The sequence below is a fragment of the Schistocerca gregaria genome, chromosome 4 (genome assembly GCF_023897955.1).
Source record: "Schistocerca gregaria isolate iqSchGreg1 chromosome 4, iqSchGreg1.2, whole genome shotgun sequence".
NCBI classification, from domain to species: Eukaryota; Metazoa; Arthropoda; class Insecta; order Orthoptera; family Acrididae; genus Schistocerca; species Schistocerca gregaria.
Window position 1 is genome coordinate 36,642,065 of NC_064923.1, and position 22,061 is coordinate 36,664,125.

The 22,061-nt window shown below is 42.6% G+C and overlaps 1 protein-coding gene across 1 annotated transcript in view; it reads left to right on the top strand.

Annotated features, from left to right (window-relative positions):
• The window catches only part of LOC126266736 (uncharacterized), an 88,120-nt gene that overhangs the window by 15,539 nt on the left and 50,520 nt on the right, over positions 1-22,061 (top strand). The window contains exons 4-6 of the mRNA XM_049971222.1: positions 6,931-7,007; positions 8,755-8,835; positions 8,931-9,035. Of these exons, the coding sequence (XP_049827179.1) occupies positions 6,931-7,007; positions 8,755-8,835; positions 8,931-9,035 (263 nt within the window). The remainder of the gene's footprint in view (positions 1-6,930; positions 7,008-8,754; positions 8,836-8,930; positions 9,036-22,061) is intronic.

Sequence of the window (22,061 nt, forward strand, 5' to 3'; positions counted from 1 at the left end):
CAGCACCATGATAATAATAAAATAGGATGGATACAAGGGAAAAACCTTAAAATTTCTGGAAGACAACAACATAACAATGCTAACCAGTGACCCAACACAAATATACCAGAAAAACACACTAACAATCCTATAAAATATTTAACACATATTCACAAATCAGAAAGCAAAATGGTTGAAACAACAGAACCCCGAAGCACCCACACTGAACAGCCCTATAAAGCTGCACAGGGATGGCATTCCGATAAGCCGTGTAGACAATTTCAGAAGTCCACCTACTTACCACTTAGCCAGAGAAATGCACACATACTTACAAAATCATTACATATACACAAATAACAGAAGCATACACAACACTGAAGAGCTGATGCAACAAATCAAAGACAACAACATACCCACAACAGCCACACTCACATCATTTGAATCACATCCATGTACATCAATATCTCCACCACAGAATCCATCAACATCATCAAACAACAATTAGAAGAACAAGCCAAAATTCCCAAACCCCACAAAGAGAAATAGCTAGCATTCTAAAACTAATGACAGGGAAAAGCTATTTCTCATTTGACAATCAGTTCTACTCACAAGAAGACGAGTTCCCAATACGATCACCTGTCAGTGGACTCTTAGCCTTCATTTTTCTCAGTTACATTGAAAATAAAATATTTGAAACAATAGTAACACCCAAACAATACCGGATAATATATTGGTACTGTTATGCAGATGACGTCATGTGCCTTGTAGATGAAACACCAAATCGCATCCAACAACTCCACAGTGATATAAACAAAGTACACCCAAAAATAAAATTCACCATAGGAAAAAAACAAGACAAGAGTTTAAGCTTCCTTGACCTCACAATATACAGACACAACAACCAACACCAATTCTCTACGTTCAGGAAAGTGACCACCACCAGCACAGCCATTCACAAAGATTCTAATCATCCGATTACACACAAACTAGGCGGCTTCCAATATGTGCTGCACAGACTGAACGAAACCCCACTCACTGAAAACAATTACAAGAACAACCTTTCCTCGGCTCTAGACCGTGTCAGTTGAACCCTGGACGACTGGAAAACCGTAGCTTGGCCACATGAGTCCAGATTTCAGTTGGTAAGAGCTGATGGTAGCGTTCGTGTCTGGTGCAGACGCCACTAAGCCATGGATCCAAGTTACAAGCAAGGCACTGTGCAAGCTGATGGTGGCTCCATAATGATGTGGGTAATGTTACACGGAATGGACTGGGTCCTCTGTTTCAACTGAACCGATCATTGACTGGAAATTAATTACATGGAGACCATCGTGGACTTCATGTTCTCAAACAACGATGGCATTTTTATGAATGACTATGCTCCATGTCAATGGGGCACAATTATTCGCGACTGATCTGAAGACAATTCGAGCGAATGATCTGGCCACCCTGTTCACCCATCATGAATCCCATTGAACATTTGTGGGACGCAATCGGGAGGTGAGTTCGTGCAAAACATCCCGCACCTGCAACACTTTCGCCATTATGGTCTGCTATGGAGGCAGTACGGCTCATTATTTCTGCAGGGAACTTCCAACGGCTTGCTGAGTCTATACCACGTCCAGCTGATGCGCTACGCCGGGCAGGGGGAGTTCCGAAGATACTGGGAGGCACGTCACTTCTTGTGCCTCCTCGGTGTACGGCAACCACTGCTCAGACACGCACCAGGAACTGGGCTGCCAGCGTACAGGACGCCTCTGATAGGAAGGTACTCCACAGAGTATTAGGCCCGTGTTGCTCTGAAGGAAACTGGAGCACAAGCCATTACAATGTACTTTATGCCATCTGTAAATAACCACGCATCACAAAGACAACGCAGTCAGCGAGACTGAGATGGGCATGTGGCACATACTGTATGCGTGACACAGGGGTATCAAAGAAAGGGGCAAAGATCGTGCTGATAGGTGTTACTGTAGAATATCCACGTAGAAGGCGATACAGGAACAGAAAATCAGTGCCACAACATTGCAATATCTGGCGCAAATGGTGGAAGAGGCGAAGGCTCGTCACGGACTGAAGAACCACCGAATACAAAGAAAAAGAAAAAGAAGAAGAAAAAGAAGAGAAAGAGCTTCTATGCCTACTTTGTATCTTATATTAAGATTTTTCCCTGTTCCACCAAACAGTATCTGGAGAAAGAATGAGAGTTATGCTTATAATTTCGTACTTTCTATATAATCTTTTTTAAGTTTATGTGTACATTTGTTCTGTGGCTTGTACTCATCTGAAATGCATTTGCAAGTTATTACTACAAACTATAATTGTAATAAATTAGTGACTACCATGTTTATCCCCCACTATCCGATACACTGCGCTCAGACCAGTTCTACTATGCTGTACACAGCAGTTACACAGGGTGACAATTATTGAATTATCCAAAACAAACGTAAATCAGTTACAAGCTACCGAGTGCACACACTTTATTCAACACGTAAACGTCACTACAGATATTCGGATATAGGTTGCGACATGTGCGATATGCCTGCCATCATTGGTGATGATGTGGCGCAGAGGAAGAGCTGAATTCTGCGTAGGCAGCTGACGTGTCGGAAAATCGATGCTGTCGATGACCTCTTGAATGGCTCAGTATTGGTGTTGAGGTTATTAGTGTGCACCTTGTCATTAACATAGCCCCAGATCCGAAGAATATGGCGGTCAATCGAGGCCCATGGCAGTGGCCTCTGCTCAGAGTGCTGCCCCCAAAGCGCTCCTCCAGGACATGAAACGCTCTGCTGCTTCGATGGCGTCGAGCTCCGTCTTGCATGAACACATCTTGTCGAAATATGGGTCACTTTGAATAATGGAGATCTAATCATGTTCCAATACCTTCACTACATTTCGGTATTCACTGTGCCATCAAGAAATATCTCACCGATTATTCCGTGCCTGGACATTTCACACCACACAGTCGCCCACTGACGGTGAAGAGACTTCTCGGTGTGGATCCTCAGTCCCCCAAATGCGCCAATGTTGCTTATTGACGAACCCATCCAAATGAAAGTGGGCTTCGTCGCTATTCACATCAATAACTCCAATCATGCCGTGCAGTTTGAACGTCCTAAAGCAAACTATTCAGAAGTTATGACGATTTTGTTTCATGTAGTTCAATAATTGTCACTCTGTATATTACTCTGGCCAAAACAAGCACTGTGCTCCAAACTGAAGCAGCCTTCACCTAATGCCCGCAATTATTTTCCTTCCTTAAGGTAACTTGCCAGTGAAAAAAAGTAATAATTTTCATGAAGTTTATCAGGGTCTAACTACATAATATGAACTCCGAATACACAGAAATTTTAGGATAATCGAAGTGTTTTGAGGATGAAGGTATTGGTATAACAATAATCAGAATAGTTGCGATATAACATTGATTATCTAAACATTTATGTCGGTCAGTAATTTAAAATTTTTCCTGCCAGTCTATTTTTGAAGTCTATAGACTTATTAGCCACTTTCTCTAGATGCTTAAAACTTTGTGCACACATTTATGACATTATTATCAGACTACAATCAAATGATTTCAGTCAACAGTTTTTATTCTACAAATACATAAATTAGACAATCAAATTAAGGTAATTTTTATAATTAATAGGGGTATATTTTTTCTCCTGCTGATAGTAAGCTGGTGTTTGTAGTCTACTTTTCTCCAAATGGTAGCCTGAAATATCACAAAAAAATTTCAGACCTCTAGCTCAAATAATTTTTTTTCATAAAAATAAACATGTCAGAAAATTTGATTCTTGGGAAATTTAGTTTAAAGGTACACTTCATATGTTACTCACCTCTGTTGTTCTTAAAGCTCTCCAGTTGCACAATATTCTTGGTTTGTGTGTTCCTCATCTTCTCTCTTCCTTTTCTTGCTCCTCTGTGCTATTCTGTTATCTTTGCTTGCCTCATAAATTAGACACAACGCGAACGCATAAATTACCCTAACTCCTCCCTGCCTTCACTTACAAGCTTCAAACTTTGACACGGCCAAGTGACCACCAACTTTAGTACGTGATATCAATTTCAATTTGATACACGCTTACTTTCACAGGAAAAGACGCTCTCAAAGACGGAAATGCAAACCGAAAATCGGATTAAAGGAACTCAGTGAAGAGCTGTTTTTTCGTCTTACGTAATTACAAATGAAAGACTTTACGTTACTTTCCTTCAGTTTTACTGTGAAACCTTATTTCTTTCCGCGTCTCACGCTTCTAGGTCAACGCAAATAATAATGACGCCATTTGACATCCGACCGTCGCATACCTACATATATTTAAATTTGTATGTAAAGATGTTCCCGATGTCCGAATCGATTCATTTAACTACCATTTTGATTAAAGACGGAAAAAAATTCGAGTTTTTGAAGCAGATTCACTACCAAGTGACTTTAACCACATACACAATATAATTAAAATTTTTTAGAGCAAAATTTATTTTGACAGATTCCTAAAAACTTTTCTTATATTATGCTACTAGTTCAGATGCATGAATGAAGCCTATAGGAATACAAATGCAGATTATATATTTATAATATATAATAATTAAGAGTGTTCCCGGTTCCCGACTTTATTTACACCATGTATATGCTGTTGATATATCTACCTGGAGCCTGGAGTTTCCATTGTTTCAAACTGAACATCAACCTATCCATAATGTACCTACGAAACACTTATTATTTGCATAAGAAATTGTGATAATATACACACATCAAAGAAAGTTTTGGATCACCCCGGTTTCCAGAGCTCCTGAAGATAGACGTTGACTGTGGGTATTGTATCACAAACACAGTCCCTTTAGCTGTTCAGAGATGTCACTAAACCGGCCCAAAGATGTAAACAACCATGCATGAGCAGCGCCTGTAAGACGGAGAGGGTCCGACAGCAGATCAGTTCCAGTCATCCCCCCCCCCCCCCCCCCCAGGAAGGAGGTACGCGGATAGTGTTGTCTGTAGTTCAACCATGCCTAGACGGTCAATACCGCCGTTCGATCGCGACCGCATTGTTACTTTGTGCAAGGAAGGGCTCTCAACAAGGGAAGTTTCCAGGCGTCTCGGAGTGAACCAAAGCGATGTTGTTCGGACATGGAGGAGATACAAAGAGACAGGAGCTGTCGATGACACGCCTCGCTCAGGCCGTCCAAGGGCTACTACTGCAGTGGATGATCGCTACCTACGGTTTATGGTTCGGAGGAACCCTGACAGCAACGCCGCCATGTTGAATAATGCTTTTCGTGCACCCACAGGACGTCGTGTTACGTCTCAAACTGTGCGCAATAGGCTGCATGATGCGCAGCTTCACTCCCGACGTCCATGACGAGGTCCATCTTTGCAACCACGACAACATACAATGCGGTACAGATGGGTCCAACAACATGCCGAATGGACCGCACAGAATTCGCATCACGTTTTCTTCACCAATGAGTGTCCCATATGCCTTCAACCTGAGAATCGTCGGAGACGTGTTTGGAGCCAACCCGGTTAGGCTGAGCGCCTTAGACACACTGTCCAGTGAATGCAGCAAGGTGGAGGTTCCCTGATGTTTTGGGGTGGCATTATGTGGGGCCGACGTATGGCGCTGGTGGTCATGGAAGGCGCCGTAACAGCTGTACGATACGTGAGTGGCATACTCCAACTGAGAGTGAAACCATATCGGCAGCACAATGGCGAGGCATTCGTCTTCATGGCGACAATTCGCTCCCCCATCGTGCGCATCTTACGAATTACTTCCTTCAGGATAACGACATCGCTAGATTGGCCAGCATGTTCTCCAGACTCGAACCCTATGCCTGGTATAGATTGAAAAGTGCTGTTTATGAACGACGTGACCCACCACCCACTCTGAGGGATCTTCGCCGAATCGCCGTTGAGGAGTGGGACAATCTGGACCAACAGTGCCTTGATGAATTTCTGGATAGTACGCCACGACGAATACAGGCATGCATCAATGCAAGAGGACGTGCTACTGGGAATTAGAGGTACCGGTGTGAACAGCAATCTGGACCACCACCTCTTAAGGTCTCGCTGTATGTGTGGTTTTCATGAGCAACAAAAAGGGCGGAAATGATGTTTATGTTGATCTCTATTGCAATTTTTTGTACGGGTTCCGGAAATCTCGAAAACAAGGTGATGCAAAACTTTTTTCGATGTGTGTAGTTATCAAAACTCAGAGTTAATACTGATATACTTAATGCTTCTTGAAATACAAATGTACTGAACAATAAAATCTCTAACTGTGAATTTCGATTTGCCGTCCATAATAGTGTCATGTTATTTAACTTAATTTTACTTATCATCGTCGTCAGACCACTGAACTCCAGGAATATGTCAAGTCAAATTTTTTCAGCACATCATATTTAAACAATGAATTAAACTGCTATTTGGCATGTGTAGATTTTTTGGTAAATGATTGTTGAGCACTCGCACATGGAAAAGAGAAACAGCACTGACAGTTACGCCTTTCTAGAACTCAAACTTCGTCACACAGCATCCACCAGCACGGCTTCTCGATTACTGAAGACTATTTTCAATAGAAAATAAAGCCTGAAACAATTTCGGGTGACTGATGTCACTGGATAACGACAGTCAGCTAAATGCACATTTGCTATCGTGATTGTTGTCAACTAAAAGTGACAAGAATTTCAGTTTCCAGTTCATTCGAATGCCTTACTCAAACATCAATGTTTCGATTATTTCAGTGAACTAACTCAGTCGTTGCCAGTAATTATAGTAATATATAGTACTTGTCTTTTTCACAGTTCAGACAGATGTAGCTCCGTCAGGCTCCACCCAGAGACCATTTACCTTCCAAATTACGCACAATTTTTCATAAAACTCAGCTTTAATACCATCAGTTAGCTTTCCACAGAAACATAATTGTTGAAATCACTCTTGTTTTGTGTATTTCTTAGAAAGCCAGCACCACAATTAGTGATCCATATGTATAGAGACGTCTCCTGTTCCTTAGAGTCCTCCAACTATTATGATAGTAATACATTTGTGGCGTCACCGCCAGACACCACACTTGGTAGGTGGTAGCCTTTAAATCGGCCACGGTCCGTTAGTATACGTCGGACCCGCGTGTCGCCACTATCAGTGATTGCAGACCGAGCGCCGCCACACGGCAGGTCTAGTTTAGAGAGACTCCCTAGTACTCGCCCCAGTTGTACAGCCGACTTTGCTAACGATGGTTCACTGACTACAGACGCCCTCATTTGCAGAGACGAGCATAGAGTTTAGCATAGCCTTCAGCTACGTCATTTGCTACGACCTAGCAAGGCGCCATATTCAGTTACTATTGATATTGATATTGTGAATCATGTACCGTCAAGAGTGACGATCATCATTAATGGATTAAAGTTAAGTATCGAACTAGTTACGTCCGCTTTCTGAATTCTAATTCCTTGTCATGTTCCAGACCTCACGTCAGTATAGTTCTTCCCTCCTCACGCCAGCGTTCGTGAGCTAAAACGCGTGCATTTCGGCCTCCTCTAGTAACACGGTGTTGGCTCTTCTGCCAACACTACAATATTGATCAGTCTTTCATTATCGACCAGATCTCTAAAATCTTATAGTATTGCTCCACTTATACGAACGATTAAAAACCGATGCTGGTAAGTTACAAGTTCCTAAGCATACAAGCTGACTTTCAAGTATGGAGAAAATAACGTTCGTATAAGTACGTTACGATAGCGTATTGCAGTAATTGTATCCAGATGAAATTTAGAAATGCTTCAGATCGTATTATATTGTCTGTATGTCCAACTGGTAAGACCCCTTCGTTCATAGGAACGGATATAAAGTTGAAATTTATGTCCGGTAGTAAGATCTACGCTCCCTTGACGGATAAAGAATTTAAGATTCAAAGGCAACGGAACCGAGAGATTAGGCCATATACCTCACATATTTTCATACTCGGAAGTCACTCAGCAAAACGTATGGATGAACTATTTACATACATGTCAGGCCTGATTGTCCTGCAGTGAAGTGCGTGCCTGGACATCGAGAGGTCGCGATATCGAATCTCGGTCGTAACACGGAATTTTCATTCTAATTGTAAACCTGGCCATCAGCTCTCAACAGTGTGAGGAGTGGGAGGAGGCGCCAGAGAAAACACGTGGTTCGGACTCCGCGTTGAACTGTTGGTCCCGTGTCCCAGGTTGTTGGCTGGGTTCTAGGCGCTACAGTCTGGAACCGCGCGACCGCTACGGTCGCAGGTTCGAATCCTGCCTCGTGTATGGATATGTGTTATGTCCTTAGGTTAGGTAGGTTTAAGTAGTAAGTTCTAGGGGACTGATGACCTCAGATGTTAAGTCCCACAGTGCTCAGAGCAATTTTGTTAGTTGCACCCAGGTCACGGAAGTGGTGACTTGGGCCAGGCCACTGAGTAACATGAAATTATTATTATCTTCTACGAACATAACTGAGTTAGCACGCAACCCTCAGATCGCGTCTCATTATCGCATTTGTCCGCTTTTCTATCCTCAGCCAGCTTTAACGTCTTTGAATAAAAAATAGAAAAGCATATTGTAACTGAAATTGCTATTTACACAGAATACACATCCAGGAAAACAGTTTCATAGGCTGAGTCGCAGGTAGAAAAAAGACTGATAAAATACTATATTTATATGTTAGGTTAGTTTAATAATTGTTTTACATTTTTCTGCTTAATGTCGAGGACAGTTCATGAGTAGACATTTCCCATATAACTTTACAGATGCGTTAACACACTACAGGAAGTAATGGGAATCTCCATCTTCGTGCAGTTTGTTTTCAACATGCTTCTGATCTGCGTGTATGCATTCGTACTTACAACGGTAAGTAATACCTCGAATGGACCTACATTATACCTATGATACTATAGTAAGTAGTCCCGTAACTCTGAAACGCAGCGGCGGCCCGGCTGTTCCAGCGGAAGAGCGACTTGAGCACGCTGGCGAAGTTCGGCATGACCCTGGAGAGCTACCTGTTCGAGAACCTGCTGTACTGCTGGTACGGCAACAACCTGATAGAGCAGGTGAGTGAGCTGTGTGCAACCACCGCTGTGATTTATAAGGGAAGGCAGGAGTGGGCGTAGAAGCTGTTATAAGTAGTCTGGTACGTTTGTGTATACCAAACCATAATTGCTCGTGATGGTAATTGCTGCTCCAGGAATTTGGCGCCTGTGTTTACTGGATCTAAATTTACAGACATTTTGTTCCGCGTACTTCAGAAGCAATGCTGTACCACGTCAAGTGACGATTAAACGGTATTTCTGAGCTGCTGCCACCGTGATGCCGAAACACTCTTACGCTGCACAGCGTCCAGTCCGTAACAGGTTTGGCGGGCAGATGGTCCATGCGAGCACAAGCCTCGAACTCGGCACAGATGAAGTAGGACTCCACAATCTCCGATTACGGCTGCGAAATGCAGACTGCCTATTTCATGTTTCATGTCTTATTGTTTCTAAAAATGTTTGTCTGAGACATGATTTTTGACGTGTATGAATATTCGCTTCTTGTAGCCCCGTGTTGAAAACCATTTGCGCACTGATGGATTTCTTTATATAATCCTCCTGTATGTGACCCAATTATGTTGTGATCTATCATAATGGTTCTGTGGTTTGCTGAGTAAACTCTAAGCAGGTACTATATGTTCATCGGCACACATGCGACAGCAAGCGCTACCTAATATGACATACAACGCCGCGTGTAAGTACGGGATTTTTTTGGGGCTCATACCTGGGGCTCTGCTTGTGATAGAAAGATAGGGTCCAATTTTTTGGATAGCCATCGGCTATCTCTATACCCAGTAGAACGATCGTCTTACTGTAACTGTTTTACATCAGAAGGTCAAATTTTGGATAAAACTTTTATCCATTATGGTCGAGGGGCACTGCGACTGTGATGAATAAATGTTTTTCGAAATAATTGCCCCAAAAGGCGACTGGATGCAGTAATATCAAGAAACCTTCAAATTTTGAATGTTACACACCTCCTCCAGCTTAGGCGAATGGAGCAAATGGGTTGGTTCCTTTTGTATTACGTGTGGTTTACGATGCGTCTAAGGGGATAATGAAGGCAGCATTTAGTTTATGGGCAGATCCTGAGAAAACCCGAAAAACCTGGTTTTTGAGTGCCAAAACCGAGCCGCGGCCCCAAGGGTGCTGTGCACATCAAGTGATTGTAATTTTTACGATATATTCCCACGATACTGACCTCGAACAATCTTGAATTTTTTTTTTTTTTGCATCTTTTTCCTTTTTCCAGCTACAGAGGTTCAAAATTACCGTATTTCTGGATGTAAAATACGCACGTAAAATCAAGTGTGAGGCGGAGAGGTAGTTTATGAAATGACATAGCACGGAGAAATATGCTCTAAAGTGTCTCCGTTATCATCAGAAGTGTTCTGGGAACCCCATGTTGTTGTAGTACCAAGCACATGTAAAAATTATGTGCACATAAAATCAGATCAGAGGCGTAAACCCATACAGTTTTGCATTATATCAATTTCAAGTAAATAAAACATAAAAATTTTGCTGATCCATAAATTTCTTTTCATATGAATGACATCTCCCGAATGAACCAAGGACCTTGCCTTTGATGGGGAGGCTTGCGTGCCTCAGCGATACAGATAGCCGTACCGTAGGTGCAACCACAACGGAGGGGCATCTGTTGAGAGGCCAGACAAACGTGTGGTTCCTGAAGAGGGGCAGAAGCCTTATCAATAGTTATAGGAGCAACAGTCTGGATGATTATCTGGCCTAACCAGAACGGCCTTGCTGTGCTGGTACTGCGAACGGCTGAAAGCAAGGGGAAACTACAGCCGTAATATTTCCCGAGGGCATGCTGCTTTACTGCATGGTTAAATGATGATGGCGTCCTCTTGGGTAAGATATTCCCGAGGTAAAATAGTCCCCCATTCGGATCTCCGGGCGGGGACTACTGAAGAGGGCGTCGTTATCAGGAGAAAGGAAACTGGCGTTCTACGGATCGGACCGTGGAATGTCAGATCCCTTAATCGGGCAGTTAGGTTAGAAAATTTAGAAAGGGAAAGGGACAGGCTAAAGTTGGATATATTGGGAATTAGTGAAGTTCGGTGGCAGGCGGAACAAGACTTCTGGTCATGTGAATACAGGGTTATAAATACGCAATCTAATATGGGTAACGCAGGGGTAGGCTTAATAATGAATAACAAAATAGGAATGTTGGTAAGCTACTACAAACAGCATAGTGAACGAATTATTGTGGCATTGATAGATACGAAGCCCACGCCTACCACAGTAGTACAAGTTTATATGCCAACTAGCTCCGCAGATGATGAAGAGATTGATGAAATATATGTTGAGATAAAAGAAATTACTCAGCTACTGAAGGGAGACAAAAATTTAATAGTCATGGCTGACTGGACAAGAAGAAAAGGAAGAGAAGGTAACGTAGTAGGTGAATATGGAATGTGATTAAGGAACGAAAGAGGAAGCCGCCTGGTAGAATTTTGCACAGAGTATAACTTAATCATAGCAAACACTTGGTTCAAGAAACGTAAAAGAAGGTTGTATACATGGAAGAAGCCTGGAGATACTGGAAGGTCTCAGATAGATTTATATAATGGTAAGACAGAGATTCAGGAAGCATGTTTTAAACTGTAAGACATTTCCAGTGGCAGATGTGGACTGTGACCACAATCTATTGGTTATGAACTGTAGAATAAAACAATAGAAACTGCAAAATGGTGGGAATTTATGGAGATGGGACCTGGATAAACTGAAGGAACCAGAGGTTGTAGAGAGATTCAGGGAGAGCATTAGGGAACGATTGACAAGAATGTGGGCAAGAAATAAGGTAGAAGAAGAATGGGTAGCTTTAAGAGATGAAATAGTGAAGGCAGCAGAGGATCAAGTAGGTAAAAAGACGAGAGCTACTAGAAAGTGCACCATTTTCGAAATACTTCATAATAATTTAAACTCTGCCATTTGTTATTGAGTGGCCATGGTGGTTTCTTTAGTAGAGTATTAGGCTTCATCCCTCAAGGTAGAGGTTCACTTCCAAATAGAAATGAGGATTTTTCCTCATTTTAGACTTTCCAGGATGGACCCAGGTGTACTCAGCCTGCTATGAAATTCAGAACGAGGCGTCTTGCCCAGTGTACAAAATGCGGCTGGGATGATCGACTCTCCAAACTCACCCAGGCATGATGGAGTGTATGTAAGAATGCAGGTGGCGGGGCGATGTGCAACAGCAAGGAGCAGTGTATCACTTTGTTCTCAGGCCAGTAGCATTATTCTGCCATGCAAGTCTGAAGCTCATGCTTCAGGGAGCACGTAGAACCTTTAGCATTGGTTTTCATTTTAGTTTAGGTGTTGTGGTGATAACTGTTATTACATTAAGAAGTGACAGAGGTAGTTTTGCAAGTAAATAAATTTTACCAGTGTGACGTTTACGCCTGCTTTGCCAGTTATCAGGTTAGGTAGCGGTTGGGGCATCAGGCGTGCGGCAGACTCCGAGGTCACACTGGCAACGCCGCAAAATGTTTCCCGTCTCTCTCTCTCTCTCTCTCTCTCTCCGCAGAAAGCCTCTTGCAACAGCCTTCTCACCGGCACATTATTGGCAGTCGGGCCAGGAGCCCACTGCGGCTTCAGCACCGCCGACTTCACCTTCTGCTAATTACTGAAAAATATAACTTTTGGTTCGCTCAGCTACGAGCCGGACCTGCCCTTAGTTTGTTACAAATCCTGTCGTATGTGACGTACGGGCAGCAAAGCTGTCAATATGGATTTTAGTGTTCAGAGGTGGCTGTACAACCGCTCGTGATGAAATAGAAAGTGATTGTCTAGCTGTCATCATTTTAGATTCGATAAAGCAAGATGATTCATAACCTCAAAGAAACAGATTCTTTACGATTTTTTTCTTATTGTATGAGTTTATTAACTTTTATTAACATTTTAAGATTTGTTCACTAAGAATCTGTCACAGAACGCTTGAACCCCCAGAGACTACAAAGTAAAAATGGCTTTCCGGCTGTGGTTGACAAATCAGGCAACATATTTTTATAAGAATGAAATTCAGAAATTGATTGGTTGCTATGACAAGTGCCCAAATTTTAATGTAAATGGTGTAAAGTAATTGGTTTAAAACTACTCTGTGTTTGTTTCCTATAAATTAAGTACTTCTCTAAAAATACGCCTCATAAGTAATCAAAGATGCAACAGTCGTTACTGTTTCCCATCCTGGATTGACAAAACAAAGAAGCTAGTTGACCATTTGACGACAGACTGAACAATGCCTACATTGCGAGGTGTTACTCTACTTCAAATGTACCGTGTCACACAACGAAGTCCTGATTTGTGCCAACCGGTACTGGGAAGATACCGGAGAAACTGTGTCGCGATGCAGAGTGCGAGCAGTCCAATAAGACCTCGAGAGCGACGCACTGCTGACGGAGTGTACAGCCTCGTGCCACATCGAGTATGGAGAACGCTCTCTCCAATATCTGCAACAAGTTGTGCAGCCTTGCAGTATTATGCACGTACACTGGAACACTCAAAAGTTCGCTTCAAAATTATCACTTTTATGAAATTGTTGCTCGAGCTGTGTCATTATGTACAAAATATTTTTTCTCACTTGCGACTCACCCTTTATACACACACACACACACTCGCTCATACCCATCTGCTACCACTATCCACGTTCATTCAGCACAACTCATTGTTATTTTCTCTTTCTGTCTCCCTAACATCCACAACCACAGCCTCCTTTGTTCTGTACAGCTACAGCTCGCTCCTCTCACTACCGCTGTCTCCCTCTTGCTCCCTCTCACACCTACTACCTCACTCACTCCTTTCCACTGCTAGTGCCTCTTCTCAGTGTCACTGTTTCTGTCTTCCTCGCTGTCCTTGCCACAGACTCTGTCTCTCATTATCAGTAGCTATCACCCACTTCTACACTCTCCTTCTCTTTGCTCCTCTTCCACTGCTGGGGTCTTCTTCACTCTTTTTGTAGCACTGTTCTGTTACTGTCAAATATGTTAGCGCTGTTCTGTCACTGTCAAACATGTTCAACAGCCACTGCGTCCCTCTCTTTCTCTCTTATTGTCACTGTATCCTTAACTCTTTCCGTACTACAACTACCGACTATTATCTTCCACTGTTTATTACTTTCCGTCACGTTCCCACTGTCACTGTCTACTTCTCCCACATCATCAAAAACTCGATAATGTTCGCATACCAGATTTCTTGGGAACAGCCTTTAAAGGTGTTGACAAAGGTAGAATAAGGCAGCAAGTACCATACTTTTCGTTTAGTCTTTTAATAAATGTATTTGCCTTTTCTGTGATCTGATAGGAGCATTTTTCTGCTTGTGCCCTTACTTTCCCGGTTGGAGCAAGTCATTCATGTTGTTGTTGTTGTTGTTGTTGTTGTGCTCTTCAGTCCAGAGACTAGTTTGATGCAGCCATCCATGCTACTCTATCCTGTGCAAGTTTCTTCATCTCCCAGTATGTACTGCAACCTACATCCTTCTGAATCTGCTTAGTGTATTCATCTCTTGGTCTCCCTCTACACTTTTTACCCTCCACGCTGCCCTCCAATACTAAATTGGTGATCCCTTGATGCCTCAGAGCATGTCCGACCAACCGATCCCTCCTTCTAGTCACGTTGTGCCACAAATTTCTCTTCTCCCCAGTTCTATTCAATACCTCCTCATCAATTATGTCTTCTACCCATCTAATATTCAGCACTCTACTGTAGCACCGCATTTGGAAAGCTTCTATTCTCCTCTTGTCTAAACTATTTATCGTCCATGTTTCACTTCCATACATGGCTACACTCCATACAAATACTTTCATAAACGACTTCGTGACACTTAAATCTATACTCAATGTTAACAAATTTCTCTTCTTCAGAAAAGCTTTCCTTGCCATTGCCCATCTACATTTTATATCCTCATCAGTTATTTTGCTCCCCAAATAGCAAAACTCAAATACTACTTTTAGTGTCTCATTTCCTAATCTAATTCCCTCAGCATCACCCGACTTAATTCGATTACATTCAATTATCCTCGTTTTGCTTTTGTTGTTATTCATCTTATATCCTCCTTTCAAGACACTCTTCATTCCATTCAACTGCTCTTTCAGGTCCTCTGCTGTCTCTGACAGTATTACAATGTCATTGGCAAACCTCAAAGTTTTTGTTTCTTCTCCATGGATTTTAATTCCTGCTCCAAATATTTCTTTTGTTTCCCCTACTGCTTGCTCAATATACAGATTGAATAACATCGGGGATAGGCTACAGCCCTGTCTCACTCCCTTCCCAATCACTGCTTCCCTTTCATGCCCCTCAACTCTTATAACTGCCATCGGGTTTCTGTATAAAGTGTAAATAGTCTTTCGTTTCCTGTATTTGACCCCTGCCATCTTCAGAATCTGAAAGATAGTATTCCACTCAACATTGTCAAAAGTTTTCTCTAATCTACGAATGCTAGAAACGTAGGTTTGCCTTTCCTTAATCTGTCTTCTAAGATGATTCGAAGGGTCAGTATTGCCTCACGTCTTCCAACATTTCTACAGAATCCAAACTGATCTTCCCCGAGGTCGGCTTCTATCAGTTTTTCCATTCGTCTGTAAAGAATTCGTGTGCAGCCGTGACTTATTAAACTAATAGCTCGGTAATTATCACATCTGCCAACACCTGCTTTGGGATTGGAATTATTATATTCTTTTTGAAGTTTGAGGTTATTTCGCCCATCTTACTCACCAGATGGTAGAGTTTTGTCAGAGTTGTCTCTCCCAAGGCTATCAGTAGTTATAATGGAATGTTGTCTACTCCTGGGGCCTTGTTTCGACTTAGGTCTTTCAGTGCTCTCTCAAACTCTTCACGCAGTATCATATCTCCCGTTTCATCTACATTCTCTTCCATTTCCATAATATTGTCCTCAAGTACATTACCATTGCATAGACCCTCTATATACTCGATGTACCTTTCTGCTTTCCCTTCTTTGCTTAGAACTGGGTTTCCATCTGTACTCTTAATATTCATACAAGTGGTTTTATTTTCTCCAAAGGTCTCTCTAATTATGCTGTAGGTACATATATGCCTCTACATCCCTACATTTGTTCTCTATCCGTCCCTGTTTAGCCATTTTACACTTTCTGTCGATTTCATTGTTACCCAAGGACAGTTGTTCGGAAACAGTCTCACCACACATCATAATCGGTAATGTAACTCCCATTTAATCGAAATACTTAATTTACGTCTATAAAACTGATAAATGACAGTACTAGTGGTTGCCAGTAGATAACTGATGCAGTCTCGCTGTTCTCTTACTTTTCATTCATACTTGTGTGCAATGTAGCAATGGGAAATATTGGAAGCACCATGAAGTGATGATCAGGGGCGCACACCAGACAAAGCCATAAGAGAGTCTCCCCCAATGGAAGAGTGCTTGGAAAGGTCACCAGGGGTTCCAAGGGGTCATTGGCCAGCAGACAGATTCTGTTGCTGTGCAGAGACGCCACAGGAAGTTGGGCCATTTACAGAAACGCAGCTAACATCCCCTATAAAGAAACACCTGGCGAAAATATTTTATGATCAGTAAATGGAGTGAGGACTCCACCTTCTTTAGCTGGAATGCACCTTTGTACACAGGATGGCGAAAGCTGCACATTTCCGCAGAAAAACACAGAAAACTAACGGTAAACATCTCAGTGACGGATAGGAGACATTCGGTTCTGGACCTTCGAAAGTGTGGGAGACCGCTGAATGTTCTGATTTTGCTGAAAAAACAATGTTTATTTAATGTGAAACCTGCCAGTATTGGCTAACGTAAACAAACTCTGAGCTAGGAAGAGGCACATGATGATGAAGAGGCAGAACGCTCATTGCTTGAAGAAAGAGAGAGAGAGAGAGTGATGTACTTTTTTTCATCGGAAGATGGTTGGATACAAGCCATTGGACAATCAATCAGAGGAAGGAAACGAATTTCTGCAATGAGCAGTTCGATCGATAGTCACTTCAAAGATCCACATCTGAGCCAATCATATAATGTGAGAGATGGAAAATGTGGCATAACGAGGTTTCCTCTCATTTCAGATTTGGTTGGAAATCAGATAGGAAAGTCCGACTTTGACGCTGAGAGTTGCCATTGACCCTTCCGAGCAGATGCATTGGGGACTGGGAGACTTTGTGACCTAATTTGGACTCAGCTGCTGGTGAGGGCCGTTGGATCCACCACTAATCTATTCTGCAGCGAATTGATCCATCACGTGCAAACGCTATACTGAGAGTACGGTGGGAGCCACGAGAAAAGGCATAGCGAAATTAGTGCCATTTGTACATGTTCTGATTATCTCAAGCTTCCCTCTAAAATCCTACATTTTGTCACTTATGAACAATTTGCTTTCAACTTCAGACACAGATGTGGTGCTTTTCCTTAGTATGAGTTACTTCCATTAACCTTACGACAATCACTAGGCATTCCGCAATTACAAGTAAATATCTTGTGAGATCATTAGCTTTTCCTCCCGATCCTTGTGTCGGCCATGCCAGCGATATTGGTGTAAAGTTGTCACAAACTGCTATTCAGTTGTTTATTTGTCTACCATTTTATGTTGTTAACGTTGCCACATGTAGCCAATGTTCAAAATTCATTCTATCGTAGTAAATAACTTCTAAACATTCATGGTGGTGTCTGTTTGTTCTGTATCGTGTCTCCCTACCACTTTCGCGCAACGACGCTCTGAGCGAGTTTTTTGGGAATTGACTAGTTTGAACCTGGGACCTGTTGCTGGCAAGGAGATGCCAGACCACACATGATATGCAGAATTTAGTGGAAGGGGTTCAAGGCTTTCCTATTTTTAGTTAGCTGGTAAAATAACGTCGAAAAAGCAGCTAAGTTTAACATTGGAAATTTTATTCTACTCACAAAAAATTGTTTATAAATTGCACTATTGATAAAAGGAGATGTTTTAATACAGGATGGTAAAATCCAACTGTGTTCAACAAAAATGTGAACGAATATTCCCTGAATGGGTTTCCAAGTTCTGCAATGGATCGAAGGATGACCTATGCCATATCACATCTATAATCTAGGTTTAAAATAAGTTTCACAAAAGAGAAAAACTATCAAAATGGTCTAAGTGACCCTCAATTATCGTTAATTACTTATCTAACTTGTCGTGAATTACAGTGGCTGATGTGGCTTCTCAATAATTATATAACAGAGGAATCATCGCGTTTCAGATTTTTACTTCAAGTGGCAAATGTGAACACCATGAGCTTTAATTTACGATCAACACTAGTATTACGCAAAAAGGGGATGTAACAGATGAGAGTTCTGCAGTTCTGAGTGAACTCTTATGCGCTCAAAAATGCGGCATCGCGTGCGTTCATTACCTTGTCGGTGTTCGGCGCAGCAGCCATCCAGCTCGCCGTCTCGGAACTAACTCACTTCTCCTAACTTCTCCTTACTACAATTTACCGAAGTTGGCTTAAAAAAACTATTTGGCTGTGTTTTTATCTGACCAATCAGAGTCTCAATGTTAACCGTAAACTCAGCCTACAAAAATTCTGTCTATCCAATGAGAAACGTTATACTTTTCGTTGTAACAGAGACGCAAAAAAGTCTCACGCTAAATCTGCAGCTGGTGTGGCCCTTTTTGTGTTATGGTAAGATCTATACTGTTTTTCTGGAGGGCTCTAGCTTTTAACATGGGCTGGGGGGTGGTCCTTGACCTAACAGAGACGCGAAAAAGTCTCACGCTAAAACGTGTGGTCTTAGCGGTAGGCTGGCGACGAGGGTGTCCAGTCCGTCCCTTATCGTAGGGCCTTCTAGCTTAACACGGTTCTGCTCTCGGCTTCTGTTCTCGTTTCTCCCCTCGGAACTGCGTCTGTCTCACAGTGGGAAGGTATGACATGCATTTAGGCATTCTTGTGTTAGTCTGTGGTATTCCGTAAGCTCACTCGTTACTCGTATTACTTTGGTTAATTTAATGTCACGATTTATTCGGAGCTATGTGACATACTACTGGATTTGCTTATCATGTCAGGGTTTTCATGGAAGGTGTTGGATTTGCCTGACACCTTACAAACTCTTGTTGCACTTAATATTCATAATCTCCCCCATGAAGCACCCCCCCCCCCCCCCGCCCCACATTGGGTTAGATAAAGACAGTCAACTCTTGCAGAACTGTAAATTTCGAGTGACGTTTCTCAGGCAGTTAGTAGCAAGTCATTACCCTGCACCTTGAAATGCCAATTATCACGGATTTGGAGCGGGGTGGGTGGCGTGGTTTCTACCGAGAACAGCGCTTGAGGGCTTCTAGACTGATATAGTAGTTGAACCTTAGGAAGTCACACCAACCAACATTTGATTTTCACGTTCCACTGGTTGCAACGAGAGGGAACCTTCCCTCTCGAATCCCTGTCTTATATCAGCGCGTAATGCTTCGAGGCTTCATTAATCGGTCTCTAGTACTAATGCTTTCGTAATGTTAACGATACTGTTGTTTTCCTGGCATTTGCTAATGCGCTATCCGTTGTTACAAAGACATGCTAAACATATAAATATCTCGCTAGACTACAATAAAATACGGGAACGTAAGTAACATCAACTAGTGAGAGCTACGCGAACGATTAGATGAATTCAGCGTGTGAAACGTGCGTCATTATTTTTAGTGGCTAGTACGTCCTTTTTTGATTAAATAATTCAGGGTATTGGGCCACCTTATTGTAAACGAAAATGGTTCAAACGGCTCTGAGCACTATGGGACTTAACATCTGAAGTCATCAATCCCCTAGAACGTAGAACTACTTAAAGCTAACTAACCTAAGGACATCACTCACATCCATGCCCGAGGCAGGATTCGAACCTGCGACCGTAGCGGGCGCGAGGTTCCGGACTGAAGCGCCTAGAACCGCTCGGCCACCGCGGCCGGCTCATTGTAAACTATTAAAACAATCAAGTTGCGGAAGTTTCGACCAACTTGCTCCGTTCCTTAGTTGTTTCAGTAGTTTACAAAGATGTGGCTCAAAAATTATACGATCTAAAAAGACATTGGCTTTTGGGGCTAACGAACTTGTAACACATTCCTAGCTTGCTAACGCCTTTTACTTGATCAAGTTTGTTGTTATTTGCAAGTTTATTTCTGTATGCTGAGGTGCGTTTTAACGGTTTTTACAAAGTGTGTACTGGAGAGAATTGCCAAAAGCACGTATACTGATACGTAATTGAAGAGAACAAAAAAAAAAAAAGGGAAGGAAAACCGTTAAGGGGGGGGGGGGGGGGGTAGGACGTCAAAGGGGAAGACTTGGAGCAGGAGAGGCACCACATGACATTTTGATTTTCACTGTCTCTACTTTTACAAATAAATTCATAAAACTTTGTCAACACGACCAGGAAGGATTCAGGATTCAAACTCATAGCAATGTAAGTTCAAAAGTACAACAAAATAAATTTCTTTTGCGTGCGAAATTTAATCATTTTTTCACTTACTATTGGCTGCATTTGTTGCTATAGGTACACTTTTCTTCACAAGTAAGAGAGATTCTTCGATGAATTTTAAACAGCATACAAACCATAGTTACAGGTGTATGAAACTCTAGAATTTATTTAATTAATGAAAAAATGATTGAGCTGTTACATTTTAAACTTCATGTTTAGAAAAAACTCAAATTTTATGGTTAATTACCTCAATTTTTAGCATAGTTTTTAATAGATTTGAAAAATTCTAGAGTTTCATACACCTGTAAGTATGGTTTGCACGCTGTGCAAAATTCATCGAAGAATCTCCCTTACTTATGAAGAAAAGTGTACCTATAGCGACGAATGTAGCCAATAGTAAGTGAAAAACTGATGACATTTCACAAGTAAAAACAAATATTTTCTTATATTTTTGAACTTCTACTGCTATGAGCGTGAATCCTGAACCCTTTCTAATCATGCTGACAAAGTTTTACGAATTTTTTGTAAAAGTATAGACAGTGGAAATTAAAATGTCCTGTCGTGCCTCTCCTGCTCTAAGTCGGCCAGTTTGACCCCCCTTAAGAGTCTCTGCCACTCTAGATTTGGCCACGCTGGTAGGCTGCCCCCGGTATGGAAACCACGAGCCAGCTCTGAGTGAATCAGGGCAAAGTAACGGACAACTGCTGCCGTTTTGGCTTGTAGTGCAGACACGTAGTGCGTGAGCCGCACAGTGGTCTCGTGACGTGTCATGTTGCAGAGCGAGCGGCTGCCCTTCTCGGCGTACAGCAGCCGCTGGCCGGACGGGGGGCGCCGCTTCCGGCAGACTCTGCGCATCCTGGCGCTGCGAGCCGGCCGGCCGCTGCACATCACCGTCGGCAGCCTCTACACGCTCTCCAGGCAGACTTTCCTGCACGTGAGTCACCTCTGCACTGCACCAAACACGAGAACTCACTCTGTCGTAAGTGCTAGCACGTGTGAGAAAATGACATTCACTCTTGTCCGGCTCACATTCGGTTGTGTCCACTCGTGTTCTAGTGGCTGTCCGTCTTTTAGTGGATTATCAAAGGAAGTTGCCGTCCTCTCTGATTTTGCGCTATCTTTACAGAAAACTATCTTCTGCTACCTTCTCTGCTTTTGTTATTATTGACAGGTGCTGCATCAGCAATGCAGTGGTCTCAAGTGAATCTAATGTTGCCGATGGAAGGATACAGAAGTCATATATGTTTCTGGCATGCCAGCCGGTGTGGCTGTGCGGTTCTAGGCGCTTCTGTCTGGAACCGCGTGACCGCTACAGTCGCAGGTTTGAAGCCTGCCTCGGGCATGGATGTGTGTGACGTCTTTAGGTTAGTTAGGTTTAAGTAATTCTAAGTTCTAGGGGACTGCTGACCTCAGATGTTGAGTCCCATGGTGCTCAGAGCCATTTGAACCATTTGTTTCTGGCCTCCTTTGCAGGGCAGCCTACATGTCAGGGGCACAAAATAGTTATTCCGGGCCTCAACATTTAGTCTGCCCTACGTGACTGGTGTTTTGTGAATGGGGTGGACACAGCAAGAGGGAGGAGAAAATGGCCTGAGAGAGGGGAGGAGAGGGATGTGTGAGGCAGGTGGAAG